We start from the raw sequence: 27089 nt of genomic DNA on the forward strand, positions 1-27089 counted from the left end.
TTTGCTACGAGATATGTTTCACCTATAATGACACTGTTCCTTCTTTGATCGAGGCAGGGACGCCTCGGCAACCAAACATGCCCCACCAAGAGACGCCAATATATTTATCCAACTGGTTTCTTTCGGCCTCTGCAGCATTAAGGAGGACCTTGCTGCCTATGGTAGACGAAGTGGCCTGATACCAGCAGTGTAGGGCAAGGCTAGTCAGCCCACTTACTCGGTTACTGATACACTCTTTCCGAATTGCCACCCTATGCCCTGGAACTGAACTGTTACTTCATCTACGGCATCCTCTTCTTCCTCATCCCCCAACTATGGGGACATGCCTTTCTCGGCCTCAATGAAAGCTTATTCGTTCATTCAACCCCCACCCGCCCCACGTGTATAGGCTAGCCAACCAGGTAATGCCTGGTTAACCTCCTTGCCTTTGCTGTGTCTGCTGTCTCTCTCTGTAGAGGAAAATGCGTTTGCTTCGTTATGGCTGTCAACTGGACCAGACCGTTTCGTTATAACGAGACGAAGCTGTGCTTGAAGAACGGAACAGGTTAAAAGCGGCTCGCGATTCGGCAGGCGCCCAGGTTTCCGTTTTCGTGTGTAGGGCTGCTCGATCAAGTCTAATGTCGCCAATGCTGCTAAGCACATAAGGCGGGAAGTGACGAAGGAATAGGTGTAACGACTGAGCGTTGCCTAAGCGACTGCGGATATTGTCAGGCACCTCATTTACGGCAGTTCTCGCCGGGTGTGTCGATGAGCCAGATCCAAGGCTGCCAGCCAATGTCAATCCGCAGTTACGTGCATGTTAATTCTGCTTCCCGAATAGGATGTGCCGCTAGCTCCAGTGTCCGCAGTGCTGCATAGATTAACTCGCTCAAAACAAACGCGACGGGTAGCAGGCAGCCATCCTGAATAGCCGTATTTCTCGCGTGCGCGCCTTCAATATGTAGGTGAGCAGTGGCGGGAGCGCACAGCTGTGGGCGCGCGCATCATCGGTGAATATACAGCGAAGGGCTGGGCTGCTCGAATATTCACGACCGGGTGGGTGCATGCTCAGGGCCGGATGTATTCTTTGCCACGACCCTCTTATTGTGAATGGCCTCGTTCGGAACTGCGTGTATATGGGACAAATAGCGCGCACATAGTGATGTAATTACTCCTAATGAACTGCTTCGAGCCGTATACAGTCCGGTAGAAGTACTTGCTGTTGGGCTAGTTGGATCATCATAAAGTTGAATTGCGCAAAGGAACAAACACAGTAAGACACAGAGACAGTCCGGTAGTTAGGTTATTTTAAGGCATGATGCGCATTTAACATGCAAGCTCGGTTAGACAATCATAAAACAGCACCCATATCTTCGTAACCATGTACAGCATACAAGAGCAACATGGCAGGGGGATAGGTTATTGAGTTTTTCAAGGTGTGCTTGCAGTAAAAAGAACAGAAAAAAGGTTTAGTCGAAGAAAATAAGTACAGCCTCCGTAGAATGCATGAACTTTTATGGGAGTTGCCATGAATCAAACGTAACGAAAAGAGTACTTAAGGCCGTTTTTATTGACAGTGATCTTTGCACAAACAGAGCACTAGCGCGTAGGCATTCTGAGAGGGTAGTCTAGCTGTGGCGTGAATTACCCTGCAAAATTTTGACGATTTGATCAGTTTATACCCCGAGAGTTTTTGCTCCAAGTTCAAGAATGATTGTATTGCTTCAATGCCGTTGTTCTTCGTTTTATGCTACTCCCACTGCGCAGTAAGGCTAAGGTAGGCATATAACATATGTGCTTAGGCTCGTGTAACGTTTAATGAACTTCCGCGTGATACTCGTGCAACGACCGCATAATTTAACTGCAATAGTACGTAATGATTATATGTTTCGTCACTGGCATTTTATTTTAGGCGGTGTTTTTCGCCGGTGTGTCGTTTATTGCAGCGACTTGGGTTGTTGGATAGCGTTGCCCGTCTATACATTTTAATTATTTATCCAAGCCTTTGTCGGATGGACAAGTCACACAAGCCTCCCTTCTGGCTTTTACAACATTGTTGTCTCATTGTTTCAAATATGACCAAAAAAACAGTCTTATCACCTTTCTTTGACGGTACACCATGCCAATCCGCTACTTTCAAGGGGAACGCTTTCCTGTACCTTACTTTGCTGTTCTTTATTTCTCCGTTGACATTTTCATTTCTTTTGTCTGGCTTGTTGTTATTACCTGCCCTAATAACTCGTGCTGTTTTTCCGTCTCTTTTGATTTGTTTTGTGCCGTAGTTTTGTGACTTTCCTTTCGCCACGCAGGTGACATGGTTGTTCCTTGCCCCGCTTAATCCGTTCTGATGATCGCAATATATTTTAAGGATTGACTCACTGACTGAATAGATGACTCATTAATTGACTGAATGACTCATCGATTGGATGACTGACTGGCTTAGCCATTTATTAATAAATTAATTAATTAATTAATTAATTGATTGATTGATTGATTGATTGATTGATTGACCGACTCACTCACTGACTGAATGACTGACTGACGAAGGGAACGCATTGTTCACTCGCTGTCATCCGAGATCGTCTCTTCGGCACCCTTGTCTCCCATCGTTCCGTGCCAGATCGCATCATCGGCGCAAGGGCGTGCCAAGGTGTTTACGGCGAGGGAGCGCCCACCCACGTGTCGCGGCTGAGCGCTCCGGTAACGCGTCCGCTGGCGCCGCTTCAAAGAGAATGTCACATCCACAAAGGGGGAAAAAACCACGTACGCTACGTAGTACGTGACGACGCGACGCCAGCGAATTGCGCAAACCTCCCCGCTTCATCTTCTCTTTGGAATAAGAAAAACCGGACTGCGTTTAGGAAGGGTTGTCAATCGAAGAGGGGCTTTTCTGCTCTTTACGGGCGCCAACGTTATGAAATTGGACATTTGATTTGTAGCCAACAACGAAATCTATTTTTACCTCTGCATACAACTTGAAAGACACTTAAAGGGATCACGCGTTTAGTGGAAACTAGCTTTGAGAAGTAGGCCTCTCGCGTGTACCTCTTTCTTAATTCTTTATGGATGTAAATAGAAACGAAAGCAGAAACTGAAGCATGATAAGAATGCATAATGATTACATTCAGAGTATTCAGTAACGTCACTAATTACTAACGTCATTCCTTTCATTCTCCTTGCGCGGTACAACGTAAGAAAGGTGTGATAAAAAAAAGAAAACACTGAATTCTTATGTTCCAAATCTATACAAAAGCTGTGGCCCAAAGAGTACTGAAGAACTGCGCTAGAAATTGATCACTTGGGATTGTTCGGCCCCCGCGAAATGGCAGCAACAACGGACGTCTTCGTATTTCGCATCTACGGAGGTGTCTAGCTGACTCCTAATAGAACCCATGGTAGCACGTTGAATGCGATGTCCACTGAGTCTGCAGAGGCGGTGAACCACAGCCTGCGGAGGCGGTGAACGAGTTGGCGATGCTGCCGCGTTCTCCTAGAATAAACAAAATAATAGATGTATAATTATTAATTAATTAATTAATATTTATCTGTAAAAAAGTATTCAGTAAAAAAAAAATTGGTTTATCCTCTAACGCACTTGCCGCTATTTCATACTGGGTTCTATAAAGCACAAAAGCATTGACACAGAATTGGGGACTAACAATCACTACACGACTTCCACACATTCCGTTAAAAGCGAATTACCATCTACTTGCGCTAATTATCGGTAACATAAATATTACTTCTGTGCGGAATGTTTACTTATGCAGTGTGCACGCATGATCATTTTTCTGCAGCGTCCCAACTATTCAGGCGCCGACATTTCCCTTTCTATGCCTTCCGCGAAGCGTAAACACTCCATTGTTTGTCTGCACCTTCCTAATTCGATGTTCCCGGCTAATTCGTCGACTCCTACACCGCCCTACCGTCACGGTCGAATGAATTAACTGAATTCAATGAACGCACACGTGCTCCCCACGTCCATTCGCAACCGCGGAAGTCGACGCATATCAGCGACAAAAAAAAAGCATCGACAAAGCATCGACGGTGGAAGTGAGACAAGATCTGCCAGCATCGGCGCATATCCGGCGCTTTGCGACACCCCTGTGCGCGGGCGGGCGGACGAGCGGCAATATACCTGCACGGGGACGTCTCGCCGCACGGGGAATAAGGCACGCGGCGCAACGCAATACCCGAGCGCGTCAAGCCAGACAAGCGTATAAGCCCGTCGCCAAGCGTCGCCTGTCACAATCGCAGCCCGCTCTCACCCTTGCCTCTCCTCCTCCCCGGACAAATAGCCAAGCGCATAACACACCAGTGGGGCGTGTACACGTTCTTACTTCATCTCAAACCCATAAAGAGAGAGAGCGTGAGGGGGGGGGGGGGTGCAGGAGGTGGAAAGAGCAGCGTAGGTGAAAGTGGACTGGATCCGTTTACATGGACACTGGACTCGGCGAAGAGATTGCTTCCTTCCTGTCCGAGTTGCAACACGCCCGAAAGGAAGCTGTAGGTTGACTGGTTGACTGATTGAAGCCAAGCAGACTCCTGCCTATACACTCACCTCGGGAAACTCTGAAAGGGTCCTAATTACAACGTATTCTTTCGGAAAGGGGCTCACACGTATAACACGACGTCTCGGAGTGCTCACGTGAAGCTCTCAGGCTGTGGCCAGGGTTGGTTGTTCGGGCCCTGTAGCGAAGCCTTGCACTAGGGGCCCTGGTATTTCAAGCCTCTGTGCTGTACCCTCGCTATAGCGCTCTAGTGCCGCTTACTAGGCGCGAGCTGTGATGAACAAGCTCCTCGGAAGCCATCATCATAAGCCTGCCAACCGAACTGGAAATGAGGGGGATCACTTGTCTGGAAGCATTCATGAGGTCACTAGGTCGTCAAATTTCAAAATGAATAATTAAACCCGACATTTCCGTCACGGACAATTACGGTCGCATGATGCCTAACGTTGCAGGATTGGATTACTACTCGGCAATGATTCGCGGCTAAATCGGCTTGCTATATCTTGACATCAGGGAATGATCCGGGCAGGCGATGTCTCATATATAGCAACACAATTTGTAAGGAAGGCAAGAAAGGCGCCTAATTCTCTGTGGCCGCTTTAGTCACACTGTAAGGGAACGGACGAAAAAGGGAGCGAAAGAAGGTAGAGAGCGTCATTGCAGTTAATTAAAGGGCTCAGAGATAATTTCAACCACCTGGGCTTCTTTCAGTGGGGCTGACATAGCACACCACGCTGGCGTTTTTCATTTCGCCTCCATCGAAGCGTGGCCGCTGCAGCCGAGATTCGATCCCGCGACCTCGTGAGAAGCAGCGGAACGCCATGACTGCATGTCCACCTCGGCGATTAAAAATTACTATCGTTAGATACAACTCAAGAACAAAGCGCCAAATGCCCCACCAAGGAGCCCCTCCAGCCGATGGCGTTGACTGATTCTCCCTCTCCGCATTTACTGATCCGCTTGAACCTGCTATAGCCGGATACAACTCAAGAACGCAGCGGCTTTTCCCCGTCAAAGGACCCCCTTCCAGCCAATGGTGTCAGCCAATTATCATGACCCTGCTAATGGGACAATGCAGGGAGCGGCATCACAATGGAGTGAGGTGTCTCTCCCTGACCATAGAGGGAAGAGATTATACCTCCTTTCATCTACGACTCTCTGCTTTGTCACTAGCAGGATCATGAGAGTCGGCCTACATCATAGGCTGGAACGGGGTACTTTTATATGGAAAAGCCTCTGGGTTCTTGAGTTGTATACGATTATAGCGTGAAATCGTATTAATTGTGGTGTCATGAAAATCTCTCGGCGCCATTGTCTGGAGGCCCCCTTTTAGGGGCATTGGCTGCTTCGTTCTTGAGTTGGATCCGAGTATAGAGGATGATTCCCGGCTAAATCCGACTGCAGGACCTCCGCAAGTGACGTCCTGGACGCTTCCGGTGGAAGCTGCGCCTCCACACTAGAAAGACGCTCCAGTGGCCGCGAAGAGAGCACTCGGGTCTCGCTCACGTTTCGCGTTGCGAAGACGAGAACGAGTCATTACACGCCGTAAGGGATAGACAGAGGGTGAAAAGAAAGAAGACACACCGAGACCGCCGAGGAGAGAATAACAGCGCTAGCGACGCTAACGCCGCCGTGACGAGCGCTGGTCGCGGGGCAGGCCATCAACGAGCAGCGCCGCGTTGCGAATGAGGCAGGAAGGAACGGCAGGAATTTGAGAGACCAGACGCGCTGAAGAGCGCCTGGCTTTGTGTCTGCGTTTCCTCTGATGTCGCGTTGTGCGCTTTCTCCGCTGCCATTCTCCTCCCCATTGTGTCCTCCTCTCCCTCCCGTCTTGGCCCATTACAGCCGCAGTTGTGCGTGCCCGGCATTCTGCCTCGCAGAAACGGTGCACCCTTTGGGATGCCGCTCGCAGCTGGCGCCGAGGCTGTAATCAGCCAGCCGCCAACTCACAAAAAGTTGTCTTCGACGTAGATTGGTACGTAGGTAGCGAAACGAAGTGTGGACACATTTGAACACTTCTCTACGCAACTATTACGCAGTCGAGACTTGTTTTGTAAACTGTGACCAGTATTGTGGCTAACGTATTCCTCTCACTACGCCTCTGTAATGTGCTGTATACTTTAAACGTCCTTCCTCTAGCGACATGGCTGTCGGGCCTGAAGCTTTGTATTACATTTCTGAGCACTTGTGTAGAATAGAATCTTTTTAGTTTGGAGTATATTTAACTTGAATAAGCACAGGTGTAGTACATACGGACGTGCGCTACACACGAAGTATGCGTGTAAAACCTTTCTACGTTTGTCCTTCCAGTGCTTGCTTTGCTCCAGCTTGATTGAAGCATTGTGAAGGCATACAAAGCGATGCGGTAGCCAGCGCTGGCTGTATACAATCATGAACTCAAAGTGACGACTCTGTACTCTCGGCACAGTAGTTCGTCGACTTCATTTGGCAATCCTGTATTGCTGCTAAGACCAAGGAACGGCGCATGCAGGGTGACTTTAGTCAAACCAGAGTTCCGATTACTTATTCCATAGATTGCGTTCTCGATATATGTCTGTCCGCATTTTTTTTTCTTACAGCTTCTTCACTCCCACTGGTCAAGATTCTCTCGTATTTGTGCTCTCCTTTGCGTTATGCATATTCTTTTCCTATCTTGTACTTTTACTGCACAAACAACACAAATTCTGTTAATCCTTTCGCGTCTACATCAGCTTTTTATTTTACTCTGTGACACCCTGCGTACCTTGTAAGGTATAGAACAGCTACAAGGAACAGTATATTTCTGTCTACAGGAACACGAATATCAAATGTGAGAGAATCAAGCCACATATCCCAACTTTTTTTATATAAAAGCAAGGAGTCAGCTATCAAGACCACAAGTCACTTCACTTTATGCCGTACACCCCAAAACCCAACACTCCAAGTGAAACAACCGAACATTTCAGCGGACATACTGCTGCATCAAATGGAAATGGAAACTTTTTCAGTTTGACTTCTGATTGACTGTATGTGCCCGCGTATGCTTCCGTGCATGTGTCCTTCTTAAACATTCAGAATATACTTTAAGTTGCTAGTGATTTTTAACTGCTGAGTGATGATATTATCAGTAATAAACTTGCCAGCACTTTTTTTACGTTTCTGTAATAGGCCAGAACAATAGGCCGATATGGTCCAGGAGTTTTGTCCAACGCTTTCATTGCCTCGGCATTTCAAGTTTGATAAGGACAGCAACAAGAGGAAGTTACTAATCGCTCTCATGAGCGAAGAGCTTATCGGGATTTCTTGGGGCGCTAGCTCTAGCCTTTCGCTATGCTGCACTCATTTAGCGAAATAGTGCGCCACTTCGTTCCAGCTGCCTGCCCGTCGCCCAGCGGCTTGTTCTCCATGTCGCGTTCGCGCGAAGCCGCTTTTCTGTTGCTCTATTTATTCGGGGCTTATTTCGGGACTCTGTTTTTAACGCCGGCTGTTCCGGCTGCCTCAAAGAATCAAGTGTGGGATCCAACAGCCGCTGTCATGTGCTTTCTCCCGCCGTTTATTTTTTTAAGCTTTTTTCTTTTGTTTTCGGGAATACTTTTACACCTTTTTTTTTGTAAATGATTTTCATTCAGTACGGAAGAATGACTTTCGAATGCTCTCCGTAAATGAGTTGTGCTTAGTTTTGAAGTTCCGAATGCGATTAAAAGTCCGGTTTCCAGATTTCGCTTTGGTAGCACCTCGACCACTTGTGTTAACTTCACTTAAGAATAAAAATAACAAGATTAGTTGCTTTTTTTCACGTGGGTACCAGTAGAATGCGAGTAGATGATCCCCGGTCCTCGCAAAATAAAGTTATGAACTTTTGCCCTGACCACTATACTACTTTACAAATACTAAATAGTTAGTAACGAATTCAAGGTTGTTACTGCTTCAGAAGAAAACCCATTTTCAAGCAAAGCTGCGCAGGGGTGCAGCTCATTGGATATGGTTTTAATTTTGCGATACAGGCTGTTTTATTTGTGACTTATGAATTCGTGTTGCTTCCTTCAACTGCGTCTTTTTACGTCTTTTTGTAACCCAGTAAATCGGCGTTGAGCGGATGAGCCCGAAGTCCCGGGTTCCATTCCCGGCTTCGGAGCCTGCATTTCAATAGAGGAGAATTGCAGAACGCCGGTGTACCGAGTTTCGAGTCGTGATAAAGGTGACTGCTAACTCGATATTAAACCAAAGCTCCGCTTCATGTTTCAAGAAAAAGCACTCCACTCTCCTCCCTTTCCTATTTCCTTAACTGCTTTATGCAAGCTTGTTTAAATAAGCTTTCTCGTAATCTTGTCGAAAGCGTGGCAAATGTAGACTGTAAAAAAGAGAGCCCTTGATGAACCTATTCCGCAAACATTCTCTTTCTAACGAGTGACCAAAGATCGGAGCAAGGTCTTTGGACTCAGTTCTTCGTAAAAAAAAAAAAAGAATCAAAGTAACAACTCGTTTTCCTCTCCATTTGTTCCCTCGCTGTCAAAAGTCCACAACTCCCGCTCTGGTCTTGGCCCCGAAACGACTTCGTCGACATTCCTGTAACATTCTGAATTCCCTGGCCATTCGTCCACTGTTCGGAGCCTCGTAGAAACGAACTGGCCAACACTGCTCGTCGCTTTCTGCTCGAACGAAGAGGACGTTCTTCTTTTCCCTCAGGCAATTTGGAACGCCGCTTCCTTCGCCCGCAGTGTTCGCTCATCTATGCTCGCTTTTCCTTGCTTGCTTGCCTAGGAGAGGAAGGCGCTACGGCGCTCCGAGTCAGGCCGTACCCGTGGGAGTTCTTCGGGGCCGCGGAGTACGTAGGGTAACAGCGTTTTTTTCCCTCTGTAGAGATGAAAATGGGACAAAGTAGAACGTATTCTATTAAAGGCGCCATAAAAGAGAACGTGCATAAAAATATTAAAATACAAGGCAGACACGGAATGCCGCTAGCGCATCAAGATTTATATTTGGTTTAAATAATTAATAATTGGTATTAGGGGGAAAGTAAATGGCGCAGTATCTGTCTCATATATCGTTGGACACCTGAACCGCGCCGTAAGGGAAGGGATAAAGGAGGGAATGAAAGGAGAAAGGAAGGAAGAGGTGCCGTAGTGGAGGGCTGCGGAATAATTTCGACCACCTGGGAATCTTTAACGTGCACTGACATCGCACAGCACACGGGCGCCTTAGCGTTTTTCCTCCATAAAAACGCAGCCGCCGCGGTCGGGTTCGAACCCGGGAACTCCGGATCAGTAGTCGAGCGCCCTAACCACTGAGCCACCGCGGCGGGTATATTTGGTTCTCGCAAAGTATGTGACCGGGTCACGAATAATAGGAGACACCAGAAAGAAAAGAAATGCGCGGCAGTATTCATACCCATTTCAATAAGCCTCACTCAGCGAGGCATCGTGGGAGGAAATAGTTAAGATTAAAAAATTGCTGGGTTAAACTACGGCTTGACGCGGTTAATACAGCGAGAAGCACTCAAAGGGATCTGAACTTTGTATCTGCTTTGGCTTTTGGGTTTCTGAGTTAGATGAGCAATTTTTCTGTTCATCCGAACGCTTCCGTCAAGCGCCTTTGCAGCTATACAGCGACGCCGATGCTCGGTTCGACCACGAAGTCTAACGGCTAAATCTTTCCAGTCGTCAACGGTCCCCGCCTTCTTGACCTCCTTCTTCATTTTCTCCTTTTTTTGCTGCCGCTTCGGTGACGTCAGGTTAAATGGACCCGAGAAGACACGGGAACGGTGCAGCTAATCGTGCATTACAAACAAACGGCTCATGCAATTAGGCTGCTTGCTGGCTCGTCTACTCTGATTAACCGAGGCCAAGAAGCTGCCTCAGCCTACGCCACTTCATTACCGCCGGCTTTAGAAGAGCACAATTGACGCTTACGTAGCTTAGCATACCGGGAGCAGTAGCGTGGTTCTTAATGTTAGCAGGCAAACTTTCTGGCTGCGAGAAGTCTATCTTCCACTAGCAGAGAACAACGGTACACGCCACTGATCTTAGCGGTGTCGTCAGTCACTCCCTGCAGCGGCCAGCGCCTGGCGTTCCTTCTTTCCCTTTCCTTCCTCAGTCTTCGCCACGTTCCCCTTTTCCTTATGCGCTCTTCCCGTTTTCTTCGTGAGCTCCCGCAGCCGTCCCTACGCTTGCCCCGTTGATTTTGATTCTATCTCGACCGGCTGTTCCCAACGGACCTCAACCTCATCTTGGGAAAGGGCGGCAACTCCTCACTCTCTCTCTCTCTCTCTCCCCTTTTTACTCCGGCCGCCCAACTAATTCGCAGTCCATTGTTTTTCTTTTCCTTTTTTCCTTTTTTTCTCCCCTTTTCGTCCGTTGCCGTTGGCAAACCGTCCCCACCCCTAGATGGAGGTTGAGCGATGAGCTGCGGGGCGTTCCTCTTGACGAGGAAGCAGGGAAGTGGGGAGGAACGGGAGATGCCTTCCCCAAACGCGGAGCTCCGATGAGGAATGCCTCGCTGCCAGCAATCTTATCGTCATCAGCCGGCCTACTCTCGGGCAGTGTGTAGGTCTCCTTCACGCTCCATCGCTTACTCGGCGTCAGTTCGCGCTGTGTTCATCGCGCTGCTGGTCAGTTGATTAGATAACGCAGAGGCGAAGAAGCGAGGCGGTTATTTTCCCGAGTGAAATAGGGATAGCAGAGAAGAATGGTGTGCAGAGCGATGGCATGACCACAGTAACACCCCCTCTGATCTGCCGCGGAAGTACTGCTTTGTTTAGTCTGAGCAGGACGACTAAGTTTTTTGCTCGTGACTTACTGGAGGAACACTTCCGCCAAGTGCTGCGACGTTGAGTGCAGTGTTGTCTGCTGTGGCTGCGTAAAGCGAGAACTTTTATCGCTCTGCTCTTGAAGGCGAGACAGACAAACAAATAAACAAATTAATTACTGGTGGTCTTTTGCTCTGTATCGAGCTCTCAGCTCCAGAGACGACCTTTGGATTTCATGAGGAATTTTCGAGCATGAAGCACATAATTCTAGCCAACTGCAGGTCGCTAAGTTTTTGTGCTCGTTCGGCAGATGCTCTGTTTATTTATTCAGTTTTTATTTATTTTCATACGCTATCAGCCAAAAGGTCATTATATTGGTGCGATTTATATGGAATCAAATTATAAAGTAGATCAACTGGAAGAAGACCAAAGGTATATTGGCAGTAAAAGAATGAGTTTTAAATTATAAACATAAATTACAACTTCACCAGTGCAAGAAGGGAAACTGAGGTCCTATGAAGTTTACGGATTTTTTCCATAGATTTCTCGGTTGAATGAGGCAGTGAATTTTCTCATGAAGAAGAGTAACTCATTATAGCGGCTGGTCAGCGTGCTCCGTCGGCCTTCAGCGCGGTCTAGGAAGGATTCACGATATTCAATTTTTTTTATATTTCCTTCGTACGAAATGGGGCAGTTTGTAGCCTCCTCTCGTTAGGATGAGAGAGCACTGCGTGTTAAGTGTCTGAGACAACGACAGCTGGACGGAAGGGTTGGTCTAATTAGTTCAGCATTGATGGTTTAAAAATTATACGTTAGAGGTGGTGGCTGTCAGCTTACCGAGAAGGTTATGTTTATGTTTTGAACATTGTTAGGTGTTAGATAGGCTTGCGATATAAAGAAAGGAAAAAAACAAGAATGTGATGGAAAAAAATCCCCTTTGCCTGTTCTGCATTTAGGGAAGGGTGAATAAAACAGTGAACGACGAAAAAAGTAAATATGCGGATATGCAGTAGTGGGACGAAAATTAGCCATGCGAAAGCGAGAGATGAAGTTAGCGAAGTTAGCGATAAAGTTAGAGATGAACTTCATCTCTTGCAATCGCGTGGCTGACTATCGTAAAAATTAAGCTAAAATAATATTTTGTTTTTTTTTCTATGCACATTTAGTTTTTATTTCTTGGTTTGTCTTCTTTTGAGAAGCGTGGCTGTCGGGATTCTTCTGGAGATGGCTTTTTCGCGGCTCTTAAGTAACGCGCTCAAGTCAACGCCAACAGTCGGAGTAAATAAGTGCGTAGAGCCCAGTGGGAGCTTTTCTAATTTAGAACGAATGATGAAAGAGCTGAGCATTGGTTTTTGCCTCAGTGCTTTTACATTCGCGTCATATTTCAGAAACGCCACCGACTGAGTGACGCTTACAGGGAGGTGGAAAGACGAGGTAAACCAATACCGACAGTGCTCTGCGCGAAAGTGAGATGCATGCTCGCGCGTCTGAACACGAGTAAACAACAACTCCCCGCAAGCTACCGGGTTTCCCTCTTTACTTCGATTTTGTTGCTTATTTATTGCTTTTTTTTTGCCTGGAATCGATACCAACCCCTTCGACGATGTAAGAGTAGCTACGCGCTTGTGCGATGCATTTAGCGTATTGCCGATCAGGAAGCGAGCTCGCACCCTGTACATGCACGCGTGCTCACACGCTGCAGTCGACGTATACGTATTTGCTGGAGCGACCCAAGGAAACCGGAAGCCGCAGTCGAGTGAGCAGGGCGCGCGTTGCGAGAGCGGAAAGACAAGCGAGCTCTTGGCGGTGGGCTCTGTACACGCTGTATGTGTGCATTAAATTCGTGCAGTACTGTTGGGCCTAGGATTCGCCTCGGCTCACCCAGAGCCTGTATTCGTGAATCTGTTCACTCATATTGCATGTAAGATGCAAAAGAGAATATTATATTATTATACAGGGTGTCTCATTTTCATTGCTACTGTATTGTCTACATACAATTCTATACGATTCGATCCACTAGCCTGTAGACAGTTTATAGACAAGTCTGCAGACTCTCAATGGACAGTCTATATGCTTTGTAAGGTAATTTTTGTAAGGCGAGTCCCAAGGATGGCACAGGAGCTCCTGCTGTATGCGTGGTTCAATAGAAAACCCGGGAACACTTATACATGTCCAACATTCTCGGAAATAAGCTTTGAAAATTTGAAGACTGTAACACACTGTTACGGAAATACCGAAGGTAACAGTTCATTCTTCTGATGTGTAGCGAAATCTTTCTTTTGAAATGTTTTCATCGATCGCATCGGAAAGTATAGACCGCCAGAGAAAACCAATGGGGAATCCTTTTAGTGATAGCAATAACGTTAATAGAAAAAAAAATGAAAGTCTGCAGTCTGTTGACCTGCGGATATATTCATTGTTATAGGGAAACCTTACATGATATGAAAACATAGCGTTTCTAAACGGTTTACCGCCCAAAGATGTTTTTGTCCAGAATTCTTGGCTATGAATAAAAAAAAGCTCTAACATGCATAGAGCCCCGTTCATGAGGTTGGTTTACCTGGTCAGGCAAATATCCCGTTCATACGCATCTGTGGGTATTAATTTGTAATTATTCAATATGTTATGATTCCATTTCAATCATCCTGTAAAATTAAGCTTTTCGGAATAAAATTAAAAGCCTTGTATTGTAATATAACTACAGAATATCTAGCCCTCCGTAGCGACTGTCGTTTTTTTTTTTTTATGGCAGCCCAGTCTTCATGAGTTGTTGGTTCCATGACTCAAGATCAGGAAGTCCACAAACTAAGTCAAAACAAACACCTGCTCCCATATAAGCGCCATTGGCAGTTAGCTATAGCGTCCCGCAGTCAAGAAAATATCCCCTGGCCAGTGTCTTCTCAATCCTTTTGCCAAAACTATGACCAAGCAAAGCGGTCTTTTTCTCGGTCGTTTAGCCGAACACTGATGGACCCATTTAAGCTCTAAATCTGTGTGAGAACCCTTCTCCTCACCTTTCTAGTGCTTTTGGTCTTTAAAGCTATTGTAAGGGCTCCACTGTATTGCTGAGAAGTGGACCACATTGCCAGGTTACTTTTGGCAAAGGCAGTGCATGAAATGTTAATTAGTTGCACGTCTATGTACAAGTCGTATTATTTTGTTCAACACATATTTATATTTTTCTACAAACTCTAGAATATTCACACAGCACTGCTTATGGGTGTTCGGAGAATAACTTTCTGACTTATTTTTGAATACAATTTGATTAAATGCCAAAAGGCTTTGGATATCATTTAAAAGTATCGCATTGCTGCACTGCAGCCGGCACAATTTAAACGCCCAGTATACTATACAGATAAGCGGCCGGCGTATCTCGCTTTGCCCAGCATTGCACCGTTCTACTGACACTGAGAGAGCGCATAGGAGCGCGTGGTTTAGTTTCACGCGTGCGTGTGTATGTGTGTGTTGGGGGAGGGGGGGGGGGGTGGCAACCCGGCGAGCGGCGCGAGCATGTACTGCTGCAACAATGGTTGGCGCTCGGAGCGCAGTTGTTGCGACGGCCCCGGCGGATGATGCTCGTGTTTCCCGCGATCTCTCTGCCTGTCTCGCTGGGTTGGATGGGTGGCTCGGGGAGGCCTCCTGCGGTTCTTAATTAGATTGGCCGCGCCCGAACGACCTGGATGGCTGCGCGGCTGCTCGCCCACTCTCGAGTGCATATGCGTGTTAAGGGCGCAACGCGTCTTCGCCGCTGCTGCTGCTGCTTCTCAGCTCTGGGGTTTCCTGAGTGTGTGCGTGTGTGCACGGGCGTCGCGTACAGGAGAGAGGGTTTTCAGGAGTGCGCGGGGCTTTTAGCGGTTGCGTTACCGAGGGCTCGCAAGTGCTTTTCCGCCGGCGTGTGTGGGTGGCCCTCCCTTTGTTTCGGTTTTGGTCTGTACCACGTGACCTAGCTGCGCGTGTCAGTGCGTTTGTGTGCCTGCGTAGGTGGGTGTGCAAATTGGGGAACCAGTGAGAGGGAGAGGAGGAGTACGTGGGTTAAGGGTGAGTGTGCAGGTGAACCACTGAGAGTGGAGTTCAGCAGTCTGGTAAAGTGAAGCTCTTTAAGCCTAAACAGGTAACTAAAATGGAAAAAAGGATGGCGAGTGGAGTAGCAGTCGACTAGCCGACCTTTCGACAAGAGGGCTTGCCTTCGTCTGGTCCTCTTGTCAAAACTTTACCTACAGGACTGAACACTCTAAACACGAATAGGCCTATATGCGAGTAAAACCGGAGTTAGCTGTTCTCTAGTGTGCTACGTTTTATAGGCAGCTTACTCTCTTTTTACTCCTTTCTGTTAAGAGGGAGGATCCTCCTCGACCCTTGTTCTTGGGTTTCTAAGAATCGCATCCGCCTGCTTTTTTCTCAACTGCGAATGCTAAGCGAGTTAAGAGTGAGCGTGGAAGTATAACTTGTAAGAGAGCGGGTTAGCAAGGCTGGGAGGTACGCATTATTTAGCGGAAATGCTTTCTCAGAGCAAGTACTGTAAGTAAAAGAGCTGCTCTCACGCGGTTATTTTATGCAGAATAGCCTGAGCTGACATTAAAAAAGGTCTTGCTGAGAGTTCGCGAAGAACATTGAGCCCGTATATTTTGCACTGCTGCAAACATAACGCGCCATGGCAAAAATTGTTTGAAGAGGCGCCTGAATGGAACAGATTTTTTTTTTGCACCAGATATATTTTGGGCCTTGGCCAATACATACGTACTCTGCAAAGAGAGGCACTGCACGCTTTACTGCTACGCTTACGCTTACTGTTCCGTTACGATTTACTGTCGGTCTTACTGTGCGTGCTTTACTATTGGTTTAGTTGGTCTGTGGTAATTTTCTCAAAGTTATAAGCTAAGGGAGGTTTCTATGCAGTTAAATGTCATAAGTGCATACCTCGTCTGCCGTAAGTGTCCTGTGTGTATATTTTTGCGGATCACCGACAATCTTTTTATGTTTCTTCCTAAATTTCACTTTAAATCCATGTCGTATTTTGTTTAATTGGTTTTTTGGGGAAAGAAAATAGTGCAGTATCTGTCTCATATATCGTTGGACACCTGAAAAGCGCCGTGAGGGAAGGGGTAAAGGAGGAATTGAAAGAATAAAGGAAGAAAGAGGTGCCGTAGTGCAGAGCTCCGGAATAATTTCGACCACCTGGGGATCTTTAACGTGCACTGACATCGCACAGCACACGAGCGCCTTAGCGTTTTGCCTCATGTCAAAATACTTTTTGCAGAAGAGCTTTAGTTTAGTAGGACTGGACATGATTGACTTCATTTCTTTCGTAGTCGTGATCACGTGTTCATTTTTTGTTGTTGTGTGCAACGCCTTGATTACATGAAATAATTAGCCGGCTTTTAAAAACACAGACGCCTATATAGGCTCCGCATATTCCTGGATAGGGAGAGGATAAAGAGTGGGCTCAGTAAATGGAGAGTCAGTTATCAAGTGCGCACTCTGATGTGTCCATAAATCTGTGGGCAGGTTGCGTAGTTACCCGGGTTAGCTCTCGAGCCTGAGTGGGTGTTCAACTAATTAAAGGCGCCTAAGAAATTGAAATCGGAAGATTTCTTCCGGCGTGTTTGAAATCACCAAAGAGCAGAGCTGGCCCTGCCTAGAGAAACTCGCGTCGCCGCTGCTTGAAAGCCTGCACGTTCTCGTCCTTCTAGTGTAAGTTAGCTGTTGAGTGAGTGAGCACAGAAGCTCCCATGCAGTTTTCTCCGCAATTGAATGGATGAGTTATTAGTGAGTGATTACGCAAACCAACCTGTAAGTGTGGAGTTGAGCGAGGGAGTGAATGCGCGAAGTGTACTGTACAGCACGTGCCTGTAAAGTGCAACTGTATACCTGTACTATACACGGTAACACTAGACTCTGTAGGAGCAGTCAGCGCCTTGAATCTCTGTTTCTGTTCATTCATCGTCCTGCAGCGTTGTTACTCTTCATACGGCAATGCAGCACCTGTGTTCCACTTGCATAAGTGCCGGCAAACTGGAAACTGTGCCCCTATGTAGCGTATTTTTTGAGTCCTGAATACTTCCGAATCTGTGTATTTTTACAAGCGCGCATGTGCAGTTCGATTAGGTTCAGTTTGACAAGGTATAAAAGTTTTGAAAAATTATTGAGCTTTCGAGGCTTTTCCATCAGTCAACTGCTTCATGATACTTGTTAAAGCAACTTCCATTTCTAACGGAAGTTGTCTTATACGTCCAAAAGACTGAGGGAAGAATGCTTACCACATCTGAGCTCTTTTTACGAGCTTATTGATACAACTGTGTGCCCCTTTTTTCTTCAATACCAATGGTCGAAACGGCTTAAAATTGATGTCATTCAATTCTCAGAGTAATTCTGATTACAATTTTACCATTTCCCTAATAAAAATTTTCTATAGACTGTCTATATACTTTTTATGTAATCTATTGCCTTCCTGTAGATATTTCCTTTTGTCTAGCCATACTCTATAAACTGCATGCCTATAGAAAAGAGTCAACTCAAGGTGTAGGGCTATAAATCTTCAAATTGTCTATAGACTGTCTATAGGATTTGTATTACCTGTAAACTAGTTTATAGACTTTATAGGCAAACGTCTATGGACAATCGAAGACTGTTGAAAGAAATTTTTGTAAAGGTTTTTTCCATGTGAGACCTGCATAAAGCTTATAAGTATTTAGAACTATACAGTTCAGCCAACTGTCCCTCCTCTCAACCGTTGCGATAAGCCTGGGAGCTCGCTTTGTCCTCCTCACTCGCATTGTGTCGCTGCTTGTGACTGTCCCTATTTAAATTTGCTCGTACTCGAGGTCGGTGCGAGCGCCGGCGAGGCGCCAAGTTCCGCACCACTGCCGGAGTCTTCTTTTCTTCCCACTCGAGTCGCCTTGGCAGCTCGCTTCGATGCTGGTGCGCCCAGTGAGTGTGTGTGTCCAGGCTAGAGCGCAGGAACAGCGCGTGCTGCCGCCGGACTGCCTCGCGCTATTTCGAGCGCGCGGCCCGCACCCGGGGCCCGGCGCTGGGGCTCGGGTTTACGTCGCCGCGTCGTCCCGGTTGCCTGCCGCGGGAACGCCAAAATAGGAGAGAAGCCGCCGGGCTATGCAGCAGTCCATATGGGAACACGAAGTATGGTGCGTGAGGCGGAAAGCGCAAAAAAAAAATTGACGGGTGAGAAAAAATAAACAAGAATAAAAAATTCTGCTCCGTGGTAGGCCTCCTCTTCGAGCACCAAAGCGTGCCTGCCTGTACCCCACGCTCTCTCTATCTCTATTTCTTTATTTTGTAGTTTCTTTTTTGAAAACAACACTTTCTCCGAGCATGTATTTTTAGTTTCACCGATCCTCCCCTCTCGTTACTCGCTCGGCAGAGTGCGCCAGTGCCACGGTGCTTAAGCGTGACGCTTAGGGCCCGTGCCATAACGTTGGCCGAATACGCGCCATGGCACGGTGCTAAGCGTGACACTTTAAGAAAAGTTAGAAATCGCGGTTTCTGGCGCTGTTTCTCAATTGCGGTCGGGAAAATTCTTCAACGAAGAGCGTGAAGGTTCGTACATTCCCATCGTTCCTCCAGGGAGTCATTAAACACTTTTAGTTGGGCGTGTGCCGTGCGGCAGCGGGGTAAAGAGTGCGCATGCGCGGAACGCTGTGCATCCAAATCGTCTTGGGTGCGTGCGTGCGTGCGTGCGTGCGTGCGTGCGTGCGTGCGTGCGTACCGACGCGCGATACAATCCAAGGCATGCGCACGCTACGGACACGTCACGGGTTTCGTTCAGAACACGGCGGCTAGCGGTTCGCCCGCTTCGGGCAAAATACAGTGCTGCTATGGGAGAACAAGGAAGCCGTATAGTGATCCAGAAACGTAATTTCTTTTTGGTCGTGGCCAGTGACCAGTGGACTTAATCAACAGTCTTCCTTTCATGGACCAATGCTGCAGAAATGGCTGATAGTTGCACAGTGCTGTCGAGCGGTCGTAATCAGTAGTGGACGACGATTGGCAACACTGGGTGGAAACGTAAACTTCAATGTTGCAGTTGGTTTAAGGGTCAGCTAAGGCGCATTAGTAGTACAGAGCAAAAAGAAATATGAGCGGGAGGAGAGTGACACGGACGTGCGTTGTCGATGTATTTCACCATGTATTCCAACACCCAAGAGCAAGCTTTAATTCGGCACATTTGCAGCTGGAATTCTCTATTATTTTTAATTACGGAATTCTCTTTTAATGCGCTGTCACTTTACTTTCCTGCTGCAAATTAAAATATTTAAGATTTGCCCTACGCTCAACATTTGAAGGACGCAGTTGAAGTTGAGGTGTTGTCCTACGTGCGCCATGCATTTTTTTAACGTTATTTCTGCAAATTGGGGTAACTGTGATCTTCAAGGGAAATATCTCGCTCAGAAGAGCGCCCATGTAGTTTCAATACTTTTTTCTATTCCCTCGCCGTCTCCAGCGTATGCTAAGCGGGGCGCCACCTAATAATAATAATTGGTTTAGGGGAAAGGAAATGGCGCAGTATCTGTCTCATATATCGTTGGACACCTGAACCGCGCCGTAAGGGAGGGGATAAGGGAGGAAGTGAAAGAAGAAAGGAAGAAGGAGGTGCCGTAGTGGAGGGCTCCGGAATAATTTCGACCACCTAGGTATCTTTAACGTGCACTGACATCGCACAGCACACGAGCGCCTTAGCGTTTTTACTCCATAAAAACGCAGCCGCCGCGGTCGGGTTCGAACCCGGGAACTCCGGTTCAGTAGTCGAGCGCCCTAACCACTGAACCACCGCGGCGGGTCGTGCGCCACCTCAGAAGCGTCTTTCAGGATACATCCTGTTGAAGGATGGAGGGGACATCGTGCTAGAAAAACTAGCCACCCTGTATACGCAATGCCTTATGACCTCGACTGTACCAGAAGCTTGGAAGAATGCAAACATTATCTTAATTCATAAGAAGGGAGACGCCAAGGACTTGAAAAATTACAGGCCGATCAGCTTACTATCCGTTGCCTACAAAGTACTTACTAAGGTAATCGCTAATAGAGTCAGGGCAACGTTAGACTTTAATCAACCAAATGATCAGGCAGGCTTTCGTAAAGGATATTCCACAATAGATCATATTCACGCTATCAATCAGGTGATAGAGAAATGCGCAGAATATAACCAACCTCTATATATAGCTTTCATTGATTACGAGAAAGCATTCGACTCAGTGGAAACCTCAGCAGTCATACAGGCATTGCGTAATCAGGGGGTAGAAGAGCCTTATGTCAAAATACTGGAAGATATATATAGCAACTGCACAGCTACTATAGTCCTCCATAAAGTCAGCAATAAAATTCCAATAAGAAAGGGCGTCAGGCAAGGAGACACGATCTCGCCAATGCTGTTCACCGCATGTTTGCAGGAGGTATTTCGAGGCCTGAATTGGGAACAGTTGGGAATAAGAATAAATGGAGAATACCTAAATAATCTGCGATTTGCTGATGACATTGCCTTGCTGAGTCACTCAGGAGGTGAACTGCAAATCATGATCAACGAGTTAGACAGGCAGAGCAGATCGATGGGTCTAAAAATTAACATGCAGAAAACCAAGATAATGTTCAACAGCCTAGCAAGGGAACAACAGTTCACAATTGGCAGCGAGAGCCTAGAAATTGTGCCGGAATACGTCTACTTAGGGCAGGTAGTGACAGCTGATCCTGATCATGAGAGGGAGATAACTAGAAGGATAAGAATGGGGTGGAGCGCATATGGCAAATTCTCGCAGATCATGAGTGGCAGTTTACCAATTTCCCTCAAGAGGAAAGTGTACAACAGCATGATCTTACCGGTACTCACCTACGGGGCAGAAACGTGGAGGCTAACGAAAAGAGTTCAGCTTAAGTTAAGGACAACGCAGCGAGCCATGGAAAGAAAAATGATAGGTGTAACGTTAAGAGATCGGAAGCGGGCAGAGTGGGTGAGGGAACAAACACGGGTTAATGACATCCTAGTCGAAATCAAGAGAAAGAAATGGGCTTGGGCAGGGCATGTAATGCGAAGGCAGGATAACCGCTGGTCTTTAAGGGTAACGGAGTGGGTTCCAAGAGAAAGTAAGCGTAGCAGGGGGCGGCAGAACGTTAGGTGGGCGGATGAGATTAAGAAGTTTGCAGGCAAAGGGTGGATGCAGCTGGCAAAGGATAGGGTTAATTGGAGAGACATGGGAGAGGCCTTTGCCCTGCAGTGGGTGTAGTAAGGCTGATGATGATGATGATGAAGCAAATTAAATCTTCAAAGAAGCAGCGAGCCACATCACATGTCCCATTTTTTCGAAAGAAGAACGCCTCAAAGTTGTCTAAAAACGAAGAAAACTATGGGGAGCAATGGAGATAACGGCTAATCTCAACCCACCTGGGGCTCCGCGTACTGAGGCCCAAGGGACACAGACATGTTACTCACCGAAAGCGCGATATAAGAGTTGCGGGGGGGAGTGTAAACGACTCGTCTTTGAAGACCACAGTTAGAAGCAACGCTGTATGGATGAGCCTATCAAGCTCTATTACCCCTATCGACATCCTTTGACGATTTCCGCCTAGTCATGAATGCGAGAGGGAAAAACAGAGGAAGAAAGGCTTCTGGTTAGCTACTCGGCACCAAGGGAAAGAAAAGGGGGATGTGAAGCTGAAAACTTCCTTATTAGACTATGGAGGCGGGGGGGGGGGGCTTTGTGCGTCGCCTGTATTGGCTGCGTCGTGAGGTCGCTGTAGTTTTAAGCTAATCTTTCTATTGGGGCTGCACCTGAAGTTATGTGATGGCGGTTCTCGTGCTGACACAATTCGCCATTATGCGACTATTTCTTCGCAAACTGCGCAGGTGATAACAGATGCAGTGAACTTTGAAGACTTTTCCTTATTGTCAACTATGTGTAGGAAGGCAGAAAATTAATGACAGTATAAAAATGACTTGCGTGGGACAATGTATGTTGAAGCAATCATGTGGTTTTACCGGGCATAGCGACTAAGAAACGAGCCGGTTGCAGCTATTGAAATGAACTTGCGCCCAATTTTCCGCGCCATGCTAACCTGATCGTCGATGCTCCAGCGGATTCAGTGATAACATGTGGGAATGCGTTGAAAAAGGAAAGTTTCCATCGTATTGGTCAAAAACTAATTTCATTTCTTTTGTAGAGCATCTAATTAAGTTATGTAATGTATGCGATGAGGCGATCATACAGCTGACGCATTTTCATGTAGATTTCTCTACACGCATTCACGAGCTTTCAGGTTACATTCCTTAGTCGCATTGTTTAAAGTTATTCTTAAGCGGACTGTTTTTTTTAACGCTTTTACAGAGATAAGCAAATGTTTGTTGTCCCTTTAGGATAAAGGAGAGCACTACTCTAAGGAGGAGGAAAAAGTTTATTGTATTCTTTAAGGCCCCGTGAAAAGCACCGCTTGCTTCACTACGGGGGCCGTTGGAGATCTGCCGAGTACGAACAGAGCAAAGCTGCCCAGGGGGTATGGTAAGCGTAGGGGAAGTAGAGCTGTTCACCTAAGAAGAGGTCGCTCAAATAAGAAAGGGAAAAGTAACTTTGCACACAAAAACTAATGCTGTTGTTGCTTCTTCACAGAAATTGAAAATGTCTCATGGGCAATATGTCTACGGAGGAATTAACTCGCCGCGGCGGCTCAGTGGTTAGGGCGGTCGGCTACTGAGCCGGAGTAGCCAAGTTCGAACCCGACCGCGGCTGCCACGTTTCGGTGGAGGCGAAACGCAAAAGGCGCCCGTGTGTTGTACGATGCCAGTGCACGTTAAAGATGCCATAATAATAATAATTGGATTTTTTTGGGGGAAAGGAAATGGCGCAGTATCTGTCTCATATATCGTTGGACACCTGAACCGCGCCGTAAGGGAAGGGTAAAGGAGGGAGTGAAAGAAGAAAGGAAGAGAGAGCTGCCGTAGTGGAGGGCTCCGGAATAATTTCGACCACCTGGGGATCTTTAACGTGCACTGACATCGCACAGCCCACGGGCGCCTTAGCGTTTTTCCTCCATAAAAACGCAGCCGCCGCGGTCGGGTTCGAATCCGGGAACTCCGCATCAGTAGTCGAGCGCCCTAACCTCTGAGCCACCGCGGCGGGGGTTAAAGATGCCAAGGAGGCAAAATTATTCCGGAGCCCTCCACTACGGCACCTCTTTCTTCCTTTCTTCTTTCCTCCCTCCTTATTTCGTTCCCTTACGGTGCGGTTCGGGTGCCCACCGAGATATGTGAAATAGTTTTGCGCCCGTGTGCTGTGCGATGTCAGTCCACGTTAAAGATCCCCAGGTGGCCGAAGTTATTCCGGAGCCCTACACTATGGCACCTCTTTCTTCCTTTCTTCTTTCACTCCCTCCTTTATCCATTCTCTTGCGGCGCGGTTCAGGTGTCCGCCGATATGTGAGACAGATACTGCGCCATTTGCTTCCCCAAAAACCAATTATTATTAACAATCCAAACTAAATGATCAGTAAAGGAGTTTGAGAACCTTACAAAACACTGGAGGATATATGAATTGAGGATGACTATGCATGATTGAAGATAACAAACTGAGACCTGAGATACAAATAGTCTGTGGTGCAGCCAAGAAATACTAGATGATGAACCGCAGTCCCAACTGTAACTATTTCTCATGATTATATATTTATTCGGAGGCGACGTTTTCTCTCTAGCTGAGATTCTTACAGAGCGCTTCAACACATCCGGGATGCTGCAAAGTGCAACTTCGTACTTGGCGTCGTTAGTGTTGTGCCCGGCTGTATCTGCGTTCCTAAGAAATCAAACGACTGCGCTCAACCACCTCCGTGGTTTGCTGACTGTGTGCCTGTGTAGTACACAACGAGTGATTGTGCTGGTGGAACTGTCTTCCCCAGCCGTTTATTGATTCCTTAGAACCGTTGAACCTTAAGAATACTGACCTGTACACATAGCGGCCATTGATTACAAATGAGTCGCGGATCGCTTTACGTGGAGACTGCGTTTTTATGGAGGCAAAACGCTAAGGCGCCCGTGTGCTGTGCGACGTCAGTGCACGTTAAAGATCCCCAGGTGGTCGAAATTATTCCAGAGCCTTCCACTACGGCGCCTCTTTCTTCCTTTCTTTCACTCCCTCCTTTATCCCTTCCCTTATGGCGCGGTTCAGGTGTCCAACGATATATGAGACAGATACTGCACCATTTCCTTTCCCCAAAAAAGCAATTATTATTATTATGGTCGCTTTACTTGACACGGCATCATTGCGTTGCCGTTGTTGTTGTCTAGAGAATCTGTACAACCTGCACCTAGTCGTGAGCGTTGTGCTCGAACGTCCCCCTGCCGACGCTTTATATGTTTCTGTTTTTTGTTCTTGCAGAACATCCTGGAGAAGTTCAACCCCTGTGCGAGGCAGCTCATCGCAGCTGGCAAGACGTACCTGAAAGCACTTCACGGTGAGTGGTGCAATGACACTGGTACCGCTATTGCGAAAGACTTCTTACAAAGTTTTAAATCGGTCCTCATTCCATTTCCTTTCTTTACACGTTCATTCGAAACAAGACACGTTACTAATATAAGCCTTTATTCTGCGCGCGTCTTCAGTGGAAAGAACGTCTGAATTCTGACTTTACGAGTCGTCTCCGGTACTTCCCAGGCCTTTTCATGCTCAAGAATTCCAGGAAGTCTGTCTTCCAAAGAACGGGTGTAGCACAAAAGCTAAGGGCATAACAGCGCCAGAAGTGATAACCGCTCATTCTTGGTGGGCCATTCACCTAACAACACATCGTCGCCTTGTCTCAGAGCGACTTCCTATCAGCCTCTTTTTACCGCTCACGCCGCCGCCAGAGGGCCAACGCAATAGCCGCCAGCGCCACCAAACATTAAACGCGATAGAGCCTGACGTGTGGGGGCTTGCCACGCTCGTGTCGTCTGCGCGGTCGTCTGCTGCGGACAAGCGGAAACGACTTTACGACCGCTTCCGTGCGCCGCAGTTTCGTATAAATAGCCGCGAAAAACCCATAACTCAAAACCCCGCTTACCGCAGTACAACGGCGGTGCTCGCACAGAAAACGCTGACTCTTTCTGGCTCGTGTTTAGTAGGAACCACTCTCCCTATCTCCTCGTTTTCCGCCCTTCAGTCTGTCGGCACTTTTAGCCATTATCTCGTTCAGCTCCCCGCCTCCGCTAGCCTTAACTGTTCTCACTGTTCGCCATTATACTAGGCGGAGACGAAACCCCGTGTTGCTGTCTTCTTTTCACACTGCTACGATTGCGCAGTTTGAAAACGGCGGCGTCTGTTAACGGGGACCAAGTGAGGCTCGAACCGGGAAGGGGGGAGGTTATGGGGGAGGTCGCCATTTTGTCATTTCTAGCTTCCACCACCCCCAGCCCCCCTTCCCCCGGCCGCTCGCGTTCTTCTCACTAGCGCCCCCCAGCGGCAGTCAGGGCGCGTGGTGATGCGGTGTTCTCCCTAACGGGCTGGGCGGCGGTCTTACGCGCTTAACGGACCGCCTCGCGCAGAATGTTCGCGACGTAGTCGACGTGTCGTCGACGTCGTCGGCCCGGTGACAAATGGGCTTGCTCGTTCGCCGCGCTACGGATAAAATTGGGCTGGCCTGTTGTCGTCTCGGCATACGCCGCTGTGAGGCGCTGCCATTGTGTCGACGACGCTGCCGTTGCCCCGTAGCCGAATGGGTCCCCACACTCTCCCTGTGTGCAGCCCTATCCCTCGTCATCTCTGCTGCACGGGTGTAAAACTTGTCGTGGTGGGCGCTCAAAAACATTGCGAGCGGTGCTTTGAAGCGAAACCATGGCCTGTCTTACGTGTAGGCTTTTGTTCTCCCTGGATGGCTGGCTTCTAACAAAGAGCCTTCTCTTCTGACGCACTGAAACTTCTTTTTGTGTGGGTGTTGGCACGTGTTTACTCGATGTCGTCCCAATTAGGCCGATTAGATTGTAAACATTGTTTACGGAAGAGGGTGTTACTTGACTACGTGTGGTTCTGACAGCCCGGAAGACGCGAAGTTAAATCTTCAGCTACAAAAGAAACGCACGCTAAACTTGAAGCATGAAAACATACCAACGCCTCATTTCACATTAACTGTGGTTTAGCGGATTTTTGTTTCCTATAAGCGTTAGCCTTACAGAATGAACATTTTTTTCCAGCCCTTTAAAGCGGTTATACCGGTGTTTGTATGTAGAACGAAGACAAATACACACGTAATCTACTTTTTACTCGCCAGCTCTTCGAGAAATTCATTGGCTGGTTCTTCAGATCCGCCGTGATTTCGAGCACAATAAATTGAGAAACCAACATCTACCGGCGTTTCTGTCCTGAACGCAAGTTTTCTTAACTCCTTAACTTTCGGGCGGCATACATGCACGTTACGGGTCGTTAGTTTAGCTGGGAGCTGTGCCAACGTTTAAAGGTCCCACTGCAAGCGCGGCAGTCGTCTTTACAACAGCGGTAATGGGGACGAGGGATACGCTACGCTAAATTTAAGTTCACTTGCTGAACATGCGTATTTTTCAGTAACTGGGAAGACAGACTTGGCGTTCGCATAGCGGGAACTAACGGCATCAAAGTCAACACGCTGCTTTGTACAGTCAGCGCTGTCTGCGCCTTCCTTCCCTTACAAAAAACCTTTTAGACAGTCTATAGACTGTCCATAGTCTTCTGTCTGTAAAGTGTACAAACTCGCTATAGACAAACCTTACAGAACAGTCTATAGGGAATACAAATCCTATAGACAGTCTTTAGACGAACTATAGATAGATGGCCATGCACTTTTAGTAGACTTTGTCTATAGATAGTCTATAGACTGCGAATAGACAGAAATATCTATAGGAAGGCAATGGAGCCTATAATAACTCTATAGGCTGTCTATAGATC

At 47.3% G+C, this 27089-nt stretch overlaps 1 protein-coding gene across 3 annotated transcripts in view; it reads left to right on the plus strand.

Annotated features, from left to right (window-relative positions):
• Positions 1-27089, plus strand: part of IRSp53 (Insulin receptor substrate 53 kDa) — a 153857-nt gene that overhangs the window by 24995 nt on the left and 101773 nt on the right. For all 3 annotated transcript variants that reach the window (XR_013307878.1, XR_013307879.1, XM_077633780.1), the window contains exon 2: positions 24576-24651. Coding sequence is in view for 1 of the 3 variants with exons in the window: in XM_077633780.1 (XP_077489906.1) it covers positions 24576-24651 (76 nt within the window). In the remaining 2 variants the exon portion in view is untranslated. The remainder of the gene's footprint in view (positions 1-24575; positions 24652-27089) is intronic.

The sequence above is a fragment of the Amblyomma americanum genome, chromosome 8 (genome assembly GCF_052857255.1).
Source record: "Amblyomma americanum isolate KBUSLIRL-KWMA chromosome 8, ASM5285725v1, whole genome shotgun sequence".
In the NCBI taxonomy this organism is placed as follows: domain Eukaryota; kingdom Metazoa; phylum Arthropoda; class Arachnida; order Ixodida; family Ixodidae; genus Amblyomma; species Amblyomma americanum.